The sequence below is a fragment of the Anoplolepis gracilipes genome, chromosome 6 (assembly GCF_047496725.1).
Source record: "Anoplolepis gracilipes chromosome 6, ASM4749672v1, whole genome shotgun sequence".
Taxonomy (NCBI): Eukaryota; Metazoa; Arthropoda; class Insecta; order Hymenoptera; family Formicidae; genus Anoplolepis; species Anoplolepis gracilipes.
This window is the reverse complement of record NC_132975.1, coordinates 10565248-10577894: the sequence shown is the minus strand read 5'-3', so window position 1 is coordinate 10577894 and position 12647 is coordinate 10565248. Positions and strand designations below refer to the sequence as shown.

The window sequence follows — 12647 nt, the reverse complement described above, 5'->3', positions numbered from 1 at the left end:
CGCGATTCTGGCATGTATGCGCATAGGGACGAAGCATTTCAACACGCTCGCGTCCAAGACAAGCATCGTGTAAGGTCCGATACATGACTAGGATTCTTTCACAAAATTTGTAAAGACGAGAAAGTACGGCTTACGTTAGATTTTTAAAAAATATTAAAGATATTATGCAAACGTTATATACGTATTGTACTATATAAACACATAATACAAATTAATTTATACGAGTGATATCGAATAAAATCTATATTATTTTTATATTTTTTTTTTACGCATTATTTAGTATTGTAAATAAAGTACAAAATAGAGTCATGATCATGCGATATAATTTTTACAAATAATAATTTAACGGAATGGAAAAGAAAATTATACCCAGAAACTCCTTTCCCAGTTTTTAATTTACATTGAGTAATATCATAATAAATGAAAATTGTTTCTTTAAAGCATCTCTTCGATCGCATATAGAAATCGTAAAAATGCTTAAAAAATCGGGCCTAAACGCTTGATTTTAACTTATTGTCGCATTCAGAACACGGACGAGCAGCTTGTGGTGCTTGGCGTTGACAGAAGTTAATGGAATACCGGCTACCTGGTACGGGGGTAAACTTCTACGAGGTCAACCATTCGTGTGAACTTGTGCAGCATTGTCGTAGTGTATGCACTACGTTGTCACAGTACGGGTAAACTTGTAACGGGGCATAGCCAAATACGGGACGCAATCAGATATCTCTTTCTTGTTTATGTGATAAAGTTAGTCATGTATGCCGCATTTTTATGTAACATATTTTCTAATATAAGTTAATTTTTTTTCAATAAAACTTATAAAAAACTCAACTACAGCTTTTTAAAAATTATTAGTTTGAAAATTAATAGTCTCTTTAACTCAAATCAACTTAAATAAATTTAATTTTAATAGAATTTTAATTTCTAACTTAATTATTACCAGCTAATGCATTTATAATGTTTGAAATTAAAAAATTTAAGCTTTAAGGAAGATTTAAGGAAAATTTAAAGTTTGCAAGAATAGAGCGGAATTGCTATTAATATATAAGTTCCTTTTAAATTGATTTAAAAAGCTATGTAATAATTATTTTCAAAATTCGTAAAAAATCAATATTGTCTTGTGCAAATTTTAACAGACGAGCAAAACGAAAGTGATTACAATTCGCGATTATATCGAAAATATAATGTCATTCCAAGAATGAAAGGGCCGCGTGTTAGGGTCTTTTTTTTGGATCACGTTGCGAGACACAGGGCGTGGATAGGCCGGCGATAAAGTAACTATCTCATATCTCGACACGCATACATCTCACCTCGCCTACGTTTCGTTTTCCATGAAATTTCGTGCGATACGACTCCCGACGATTCGTCACGCTTAAGTCTAACTCCGACCACGAACTTTTTATAGTACTTGGATGAATGACCAAAATGTATAGAAAAACAAAGTATATGATAGTTAAAAAAAAAAAACCTGAATGATCCTTTTGCGCATTATATATGGAATCTCTTCGATCTTGTTTTTTCGATTTTAATGAAAACTGCAATCTAGTTTTTTTGTTATTGTTTTATTATTATCAATGTTGCATTTTGCAATTTTCATTTAGACATGTTGTTCAAAAATTCTAAAATAATGATTCAGTTATTTTGATCTGAAAAATAGATTACTTCTATTTATTTTACTTTATATGAAACATTACTAGATATAAAAAAATTGTGGCAGAATATATAATTAGTGCAATAAGGTCAAATGAGTTGAATAATTTATTCGGTTCGCAATTAAAAGCAGTAATGCCGAGTGGCTTTGAAGTAGCATAACGATTTTCAGGTAGACGCTTCTCTTCCTAGAGCCTCACACAAGCACAGTAATTAAAGGAAGTGGTACTTTTCCGTTCTTTGAAATACACAGTCGTAATTTTTCAAAGGCCACCACCGTTTAGAAAGGATTAAACGTGTTAAACCTTACTTTTTTTTGCAACTAAATTTCTTTTATAATGGCTAATCTAATAAAACTAGAAGATAATCGTCCTAATCGTTCTAAAAGCATGTACGAAGAAATTGGTACAATAATTAGCTTTAATAAATCAATTATGCAATTTTGCAATATATTTAACAGTAGATTCAAATTCTGCTAATATATGTGTGTGATTGATACATTTCAAATAATAAATTATTTACAAATTTAATATGGGACTTTTTCTAAAAAATATCAGTATTTAGATAAAATCAAAAGGCATTATTTAGTAAGAAAAATTTATATAAATCAAAAAATAACTTAAGAACATTTAGTTTATATTATAAAAAGCAAAGACAAAAATATATAATTTCTTAGAAGAGAATTGTGTTAATCAATGAATCGCTTATTCCAAAAACTCAGGATTATTAAACAGTTAATTTATTTGGACAAAAGATACAAGTGTACGGAAGGAGAATATTGTAGACACAACCACAAGGTGAGAAGTTGAGCTTTCACAGTGAAAAGGATGGAGGGAAAGAGAAATCAGTTTAACGAACTAACACCTAACGAACGTATTTCCTTTTCTTCCTTTCTCTCTCTCTCTCTCTCTCTCTCTCTCTCTCTCTCTCTCTCTCTCTTCCCTCCCTTCGCTTTTTTTCGTTCAGATCGAAGGCGATGCGCGCAGCGGCCGTTCTATATCGGGCTCGACTCAATTGGGTTCTGGACCACGGTTATCCGTTTATCGCTATATAACCACCGGAGGGTTGGCGAGGCGGATACATCCCCGCGAAAGGAGAGCGATTAATCACGTTTTACTCGGCTTCGAGTCAGACCGACCAATTTGGCCGGAAAGGTCGTTGTTTGTTCGATAAGGCGCGCCGGGGTGGAAAAGTGAAGTCGGTGATACCCCGTGAAACAATCGACGAATCTCGGTGTGTGTGTGTGATCCGTGCGATATAGACAAACAATCTTATCCGGTCACTGACGTAGGAAAACTTTAGTCGCGTCCGTTCTCCCTTTCACTCTCTTAGCTAGCAACCGTTCACTCTGATTCACGGAGTCAAATCTCTACCAAAGTCTAAAAGTCTACCTCCCCGATTCTGCGTCGACTCTGGACACGTCGGAGAGTGCATTTTTCATGATGCATCTGGAAACGCTCGACTTGTAGCGTCTTACCGCGGTGGATAAGGCGTTCCGGTTTCTTTATGGCGTAAACGTGAGATGGTGTTCCTTGCAGTTGGCAAGGATATCGTTTTACGACATTGCGCGGCCAATTTGATAGTAATTTTCGACAATGCGCTTTATAGTTTTTCAATGTCCAAAGAAACAATAATTGTACGGAACAAGTTTGAAAAGTGTATAAATAATGGAGAGCTGTTCGATCATTCTGTTCTATTATTACGCTTTCAATGCATTACCTTTATTAAATTTATTCGACAAATATATGAATTTATATGAAGACTATTCAGGTGAAATTATTTAAACTGTAAAGCTATTGAAGTAATTGTGCAGTATATTTTTTTTGAAAACATAAATGCTATTTGAATTTGAACTAAAATGAAACAACGTAACATTGTTTTTAAACGTTAATTTAAACAAAATTCCGATTGAATCAAAATGCTACAGAGTCGTATATATATCACTCGTGCAATTTCTAACGAAATAAAATCAAACAACGTCGTCGAGACTCTCCACTTGTCTCTCTTTTTCTTTTTCTCTCTCTCTCTCTCTCTCTCTCTCTGTCTTTATCTATATATATACATATATATAAATATCATATATACAGATATATATATATATATATATATATATATATCTGTCTCTATCTATATCTGTGTGAAGAGACCGGAGGCCCGCAAGCGGTAAATTAATTCGAACGACAAGCGCAGTCGGCGCTTCCACTCGCGCCGAATAAACATCAGGGCCAGAAGTTGACCAGACCGGGACGATCCACGTTGGAGGACCCGCCATATCTGGGATCTACGTGCCCATTTCCCGTGGCCCGTATAACGTATTTGGCACCGATCCTCCGCTGCATCTGCATCGGACGTCGTCGGCGTTGCACAGGACGGATTATAGAACGTATATTCCGTCGATTGCAAATTGCGCAATCCTATCTCCGGATCAACGTGAATCTACTCACTCGATTTTTTTTCATGCTGTCGTTAAATCCTTATTACCTATAGCGATAATGGTAATATATAATATCAATATTGGCGCACGGGATAAATGATCTGCGTTGCTTTAATCTCTAGCATGCCGCAGAAAGAATTATAAAATATTTAGGGTCTGATTATATTCGCATTTAAACTACTTACTCTAATATTTTTTTACTCTTATTTAATTCTAACACACACATATGATAATTAAGTTTAATTAAGTGTAATTTTTACACAATAATGTGGATTTAAGATGTGTCCCCGTATTGAAACTTTATATTTTTAATGATCGAATTATTCTATGGTTCATCTTATAACTCAAGATCTAGTCGTACAAGGGTTAAGTGATGTAGTCAGATTGCAATGGTGGATTACCGGAGGGACCAACTACCGTGGACTATAATCTAAACAAGCTATCATTAATTTTAGTACGTGTGGTGGATGCTCCCAGTACCAATAAACATCAGAGACAGGGACCAGGCCCGCCAGCGTTTCTGACGCACTTTGGGTGCTGGCAGCATATTCGAGATATACCGCGCGCGTTCGTATAATATACGTATATTTAGTATCACGATATTCTCTCTCTTGGTGCCAGATGTTGCCGTTCGTGCAGTTCGGACTTCACGACGAACGTTCGTTCATTATTTCGCGACTAACTCATGCTAATTTCAAATAAATTCAGACTTGAGTATTTTGTATCTGCGCGCGCGCTTTCGAATGATTTACGGGTCGCTTTTAGCTACTTCACGCGAAATGCATCAAAGACAGAAGATAAATATAAATAGAAGTTAGTCAATCAAGAAACAACAAGCAGTCGTCATTTTCGTAGAGTTTATCTAATTATAAAATATAATTAAATTGTTAATTAGTAGATAGAGAGAAATATTAGATTGATATCTAATAATTATCTAATAATTATATTGTTAAATAGTAGATAGATTGAGAGAAATATTAGATTGATATCTAATAATTATCTAATAATTATATTGTTAAATAGTAGATAGATTGAGAGAAATATTAGATTGATATCTAATAATTATCTAATAATTATCTAATAATTAAACTGTTAAATAGTAAATAGATTGAGAGAAATATTTCTGTTTCGTGTAAAAATATATACGCGTTCTTTTAGAAAAATCGTATAATTTTTAAATGAAAGAGAATTCCATTAATATTACTCTATATTACTCATTATTAGATAAATATAAAAATTAATTTGATATTTAAGAGCATGGCATATTTATTTGCTCAAAAAATAATTATATATAATTCTTCCTTGTGCAACATTTTGGAATTATTTCAACGCGAGCAAATTATATCATTTCAATTTATTATTAATGCAATCGTCGATGGATAATCGATAGCTATACCTAGTACTCTTCTACTCTCTATTGGTAGAATTATGTCAAGATCGAGTACGGCTGAAGTTAAATCGAATTTATAGCATTGAGGCGATTGTTCGAGCAGTTAATCGGTACATCAATCACAGAAAAAGGAAAGAGCAATTACGCAACGGTACACAAGCTATTTAAGCTTTTATCACGATTTTTTAACAGGTAGAAGTACTCGGGATATTTATTTAAGATCAGGCAATTAGATGGAACATATTTAACTATTTATATATAGACATGTAAAAACCATTAATAGAAACACGAGTTTATTTGCTGTTAACCTTTCTCTTAATTGTTGCAGCAACTTGAGAGAGTGATAATATATTTAAACTACTCTAATAAAATTTAATAACATTTAATTGATTCAATCATTATTGAAATTATTTGATAAATAATCATTATTGAAATTCAATCATTATTGAAATAATATAAAATATTATTAATATAACTGAATGTACAAATGCGCAGTTTGCATTGCCATATATGTATAATTTGACGACGAGTGAAACATCATGTTTTTTTGATTATTTTATCGTTCATTATTTGTTTAAAAACTTATTTATGTAGAAAAGAAGAAAGTTGTTAATAAATTTTGACAAATGTTTGACAATTCGTATTCAGACATCGTATAAGATAGAATAATAACTAAGATAGAATAATTCGATATCGCAATAAATCTCGTAACGCAGTACGGGATGAAATATTTGCAAAAAAGTGCGATCGCTTCTCCTCTATTTACTGCTATTGGATAAACATTCGGGCAAGAATCTGACAGCTCGACGGTGGATAGCATTGCGTTTCCCAGAGCAAAGTGGTATACTCGAGCCACACTTTATTTATTTTCCGGACTGCGGATATAACACATCGCTGGCATTGTGCCCCCGTTGCATCTGCGTTATTGCTCGTTGTCGGGCACAACAGATTTCGCATTGGACACCTTTCACAATGTATCGACTCTCGCGTCAATCGCAATAAGCGTAGCTCGATGTAATGGACCAGGAATGATATATGTGACAGATGGTTGCTGCTCAAACTGTACATGTGTATCTCGATTTTCTTATTGTTAGTGTTATTGACTGTTCGGTTATAAATGCATCTTGAGAAATTGTTTTAAGATAAGACATGGAACAATATTTTCTGACATATATATATATATATATATAAACTATTTTTGTATATAATGAATAATTTACTAAAAATAACGTGTTTTGATACAATTCAAAATGTTTTAAGATACTGTTTCAAGTTGAACTAAAAACTTGAAAGTTAACTTTGCCGAGTATTATATCTATAAAATATCCATCACACATTGAACATTATTTACTTCCCTTGCGAGTTTTATATGCACAATACGTAGTTCGAAATGTGAATAGCGTGTCTCGTACATTTCTCGGAGAGAAATTCTAGATTTCACTCGCGTCACACAGTTTTCGCGAAAATTCCATCGGACCGTTTCGAGAGAGAAGTTCTTCTTCGGGAAAAAAGTTGAAGTCACTCACCGATTGGCACGTTGACAGCGAAGAGAACGACAAGGGCGCGATGGCAGAGCATTGTGCACTGCGATGAGAAAGAGAGGAGCCGAGAGAATCGTCCGCCGTCGATGGCAACCAGGCTCCGCTCCCTTTATCTACTTAACCCCGTCATCTTCTACGCGGACCTCCGTTTCCGGTGCTCTGACGCATAGCATGCCTGAAACAATAGCGTTAGTTCGATCATTTACCCATCGGTCCGTCGTTGTTGCTCGCCGCTTTATCGTTCGTTTCCAGCGACCGAACTTTCGGTCTCGCCGGCATGTTACAGCTTTGCATCTCGAGATCTATCACCAATGTCGTCGCGTCGCGTCGCGTCGCGTCGTGTTCGCGTTCTTCGGTCGAGCGTATCATTTCGCTTGGTGACATTCATCGATCGTATCTCGACTAACTTTGTTAAGAGTAGAGCACCGTTAATTTCGCGCTCTACATAAGAAATGACTTTGACATTTTGGACACTGCGTTTACGGTTACTGCGCGATTAATTATCGACGCAATTGCATCGGTGCGTTTCTTTGTTTCAGAAATAAATATTCATATTATTACGGTTATCACACAGTTGGTACAATCAAAACGTTTTATTTCTCAAACATTTATTTATCAACAGTCTTATTTTTTTTAGAGTTAACATATTGCCGAGAAGAATATTAAAGCAATGATTTGTAACTTGTTTTAACTGATCTAATTTTGCAATATATGAATCAACATATAATTATTTTTGTGCAAAGTATCAATACCAAGGAGCTTTTTTTCTTTTTAAAAATATACTTTTATGTTAAATAAAGTTTAGATAAATATCCTTCTGGAAACCATATTTTTTTATTGCGGTACTATTGTATTTATATGAACCTACATTTACAAAGTAATAAACGTCGTGATAAATTTAATTACATGGCTGTTACAATTTTGACGAGCGCGCTGTCAGTTAAAATAAGTTATTTCTGCGAATTTATAAATTATCACGAGCGCCGGTAGAATTTACGGGAACGAATGCGGGTGGAATGCAAATAGCACGTTTGTCACGTTTATGTAAGTACGTGTCACGTATATATTCGGCGATAAATTGCTCCTAAATGCATTTCAGCTTTAGACGCTTTCTGTCGTCGTGGGAGAAATTAATCACGCGTGTCTGCCGTCTATTATTTTATGACTTATGCGCACCGCGGATAATATAGCGATGTTATGGAGCTTGTGGTCGATTTTATAAATACCACATAAGTTCCGCTTAATACGCACGTACGGTTCGCGATTCAAAATTTACTTCCGTTCATTATACACATTATAAGAGCCGACTTCGGAGGGACAGAGCACTTCCTCCCCTCAATAATTTTATTAAGGGGGCAGTGCCCTCCCAATAATTTTGACTTTTCTTTCAATTGTTTAATAAATAATAATTAAAATAATTTCTAATTATGGCAATAAAAACTGATCTTTGTTTACACGCAACTTTCTCTATCATAATGTACATTTTTTTAATTTTTGTCCTGCTAAGTACTATAAAGATTATATAAAAAAGTAATCATTTAAGATGTTTGCCTCTTGCTCCCCCCCCCCCAATATTTTTCCCAAGTCGACGCCTCTAATGTGATATGATTTACACGATCGTTAAGCGACGATAAAACGCCTATAATATCATTCAGTTTTGCTCGCATATCCGGTCTGCGATCGCTATGAAATAATCAGAGCATTGCCCATATAAGTGTCATAAGTAAAATCAAGTCTTGATATTCTTAATTTGAAAATATATACAATATATACATGGAAGTTTAATATGATTAAAATATAATTTTACAATCTTTATAATTAAATCTTAGACTAAACGATATACTTTATATGATATGATATTTATTCCAATTTTTCAAGAATTCTATTCAGTCCATGTAAAAAAACAAACTATCGCAAAGTACTCCTATTATAGAATAAGGGATATATAGAACCTTTGTTTTTTTATCGATGAATGTGTTATTAATTACATTTCTCCGCGTATGAATATCTCACCGTACTTTCCGCGTGTTTCACAACCGTCTACTTCCGTCGATCATCACTCATTTAATGCCACGTATTAATTGAACTAAAACATTCATCCCGTCGTCCGTTTGTTTCCGTTTCATCAGCGCGCGAAGAATAATACATACGTTAACACAATGAATGAACGCGCAACTCGATTATCGACGCTCGCAAGTTTAAAGCAAACAGAATACGGAGAAAGGACCATGGCTCTTCGTCGTCGACATATCGAGACGAGACGGCGAGGTAAAATGCGACACACGAAGCTAGAGCATTGTCGTGGTTCGTTATTGGCGATGTGATCTATACCAGCGTCGACAGTAGCGACCACGGGGCGACGAGTCACTAGACTCTCTTGTACATAAGTACAAAAAGTGTCCGATGGGGTTAACGTTAATTTGCATTCGCGCGTTATCTCTCGACGATCCTGGCCTGTAACCTGCCTGCCTCGTTTGCGATCAGACAGCAAAACAGAATAATCCCAACTGTTGCCGCTTCCGCGGATAGTCGATAGAGAAATATACAATATTTATCACAGTCTTACAATAAGTAAGTTTACACATGTTTATTGTCTCGCGAAAAATTTCCGTAAGAAATAAAGTAAATCTTGAGAATTATAAATCTATAATTAAATATATTATCTTACAACAGATAAAATGATCTTATCAATTTTGCTGTCTAATTCTGTCTTTTTGTAATCGTAAATGTAAAATGTGTATTATTAAGGGGTTAAAGGAGAAGGATATCGTGCCGATAAACGGCGCGTACGCAAGGATGTTACGTGCATAGATTACAGGATAAGCAATGGATGGTTTGTGATAAAGTTGGCGTGAGAGATAATGCGGCCGAGATAATTATTTTTCAGCTACGACTGTTGGTAAATCTTATTTCCTTTTCGTGATTAATTGGCGGGCCCCGGGCGGGAGTGTGATAATGGATGTGAGATAGATAGGCTCGGAGTCCGAGAGAGGATGAAAAACAGTTCCTTGAATAAATGTCGGACGCACCATCTTGATGCGCATGAATGACGAGCGTACTGATATATGCAGATCGCTACTTGCGAGAAATTCTAATTATAAATTTTACTACGTGTTAAACATAATTTTCTTATCTGTATAAAATGTTTTAAGAAGAAGCTCGTGAGATATTATTTGACATCTTTATTTTAGCATGGGATTTTGAGATAATCAGTTAATTTTTTTAACAACAGTGCTTTTATAAAATTTTTATGTAAAGGAAAACTCTTTTATTTCTCTAATAAATTTAAAAAATTTTAATCTTTAATTTAAAAGAGGTTTTTTTAATACACAGGGTTTTTTAATACGTTATGCATCTCTCGGTTTATAAATTAAAAATATTCTGTTTCAATTATTCATTGTACAACAAAAATTAAAATACAAAAAAAAAATTATTAAATTTCAGAGAATATTGATTTCCAAGTTTATAAAAACAAAGCAATTTTTTTTTCTCTTGGAGTAGACGTCTTTAATATTTCCCTATGTAATAATTATTTTAAAAAATGCCTTTTTCATTTTTTACACATTAATATCATCATTATACGTACATTGTTCGAAGAATTATTTCCTTAGTGTTAGAAAATGGCAAAATATATTAAACAATTTTAGAGAAAAACCGGATGTCGACGGAAAGACACGATACGAAAACCAGCGAAAATAAAAGAATGAGAAAATGATTAAATGATACGCTATTTCTCTCAGACGACTCCCAAGTGCTTTGACAAAGTTGAGTTCCGTTCGCGAGAGAAGCGTCGATAAAGGTTACTTACGTAGATACAGAATATGTAAGACACGCGCGCACATGCGAGCCAGCACCTCGGTGTACAGATAGATAAGTCGGTGAATTCGTGAATATTCAGTGACTCCGTCGACCTTTTCCAAAACGGGTTTACGGCTCTGGGCCTCGCTTTTACGAGTTTGTCAAGATGAAACGACTTCGCGCTGAATCGACAAGCCGTTTTCCTCGTATCGTCATCGTCGACGCGTGCAGGACTGACAACTGCTCAACGACATCACAGGAATAAGAATCCAGAATATTGCTTTAACAAACAATATTATTTGAATTAAATCGAGGCATAGTCCTAGCCTTGAAAGATCAGATTGAGATATAGATCGAATAGATTGAACGTGTCAAAGATAAATATAATTTCTTGTTACGCGATCTTGTGAGTAAAATTCTTTCGTATCTACTTTATTTAGTATTGACAACATTCGTTTATTGCATCGTCAGGATTTTAAATTTGTATGTAATAAAATATATTGTACTCATTTGATTGACATCGTTTAACATTTCTTTTATCTTTTGCATTATTATTAATTTCTATATTTTTTAATTATTCTTGAAGAATCTCAAATAAAAGTAAATGGCACGATATATTTCAATACATTAGAAATATAAATAGAAATAAATTAGAAATAAAACAGATTTTTCCTAAATGTTATTTTACATTTTTTTCATGTATCTGCAGTGTCTAATCTTTGGAATATAGACTTGTCGAAATTATATTGACTTTAATTCTTGTTTACGCGCAATCGGCCTTCGCGCAAGATTGACGAGGACATTTATATTAAACAGAAAGTTGGCCAAAATCCAAAGTGATACCGGCACTTGCCGTCTCCCTCGTTGGTGTTATTTCCTGGTTATAAGTTAGACAGCGCGTCCCTGGGGTTATCAAATATTCGCTGAAGATACTCGCAACTACCGAACTTGTATCGCATCAAATATTTTCCCGTATCCCATCTGTGTTATTTCTCACGTCCGTCTCGGTGATGCAGCCATCGTACAAATTCAACGAATTTGTTCTGAACTTTATTCCAACAAGAGACTTATAATAATATCTTGCAAATCAATATCTTGACTTATAATAATATCTTGTAAATCGATATCTTGTCCTCGACGATATTTACGTACGGCGTCTTCGTTTATTTTTCATAGAATTATTTAGAAAATATTTTATCGTCAGATTGAGATTCCCTTAATTTATTTGAAATCAATATCCTAATTCGAATCTATTTTAACGCTATATAAATATATATCGCGAATTTATAACGCTCACAGACTGTAATCTAATTTAATAAATCCTCATTTTAGATTTCCTTAAGTTATATATATTTGTTTTAAATACAATATCCTGTTGTCCCTGAAGTTTAGCTAAAATAAACTTGATAGATGACTTTTTTCAAATGTTGAGAATAATTTCGCTCCGAAAGGCTTAATCACGGAATTAATGAACACTGGCAACTTGCTCGCTCTACTCCGTGTCGCCTTATCATAGATCATTATCGTTGGATATAAAACGTCCCGCAGCATAGCCGAAGGGACGAACAGAGCCGATAATTGCTAAAAAATGACGGGAGACTTCCTACTTTTAGCGGCTACCATCTATCCTCATTAGGATAAAAAATATTGGTTCACTTGCTCTTCCTTTTTTCCTTCCCGAGTTGTAAGTTCGCCGGGCAGGATTTCGTCTTCGATGCAAGATTACTTGTCAATTAACCAGTCCTCGCAAAAAGGGTTTTTAAGCAAAGTTCATTTGCAAAGTCTGCGGTAGAGACAAAATGGATTATGGGCTCCTCGCTTTTTTTCATCGGAG

General features: G+C 34.5%; 1 protein-coding gene across 2 annotated transcripts in view; it reads right to left on the bottom strand.

Annotated features, from left to right (window-relative positions):
• LOC140666442 (lachesin) overlaps window positions 1–12647 on the bottom strand; it is a 136561-nt gene that overhangs the window by 68853 nt on the left and 55061 nt on the right. For both annotated transcript variants that reach the window (XM_072893607.1, XM_072893606.1), the window contains exon 2: window positions 7001–7190. In XM_072893607.1, coding sequence (XP_072749708.1) covers window positions 7001–7052 — 52 coding nt within the window. In that variant the 5' untranslated portion in view covers window positions 7053–7190. The remainder of the gene's footprint in view (window positions 1–7000; window positions 7191–12647) is intronic.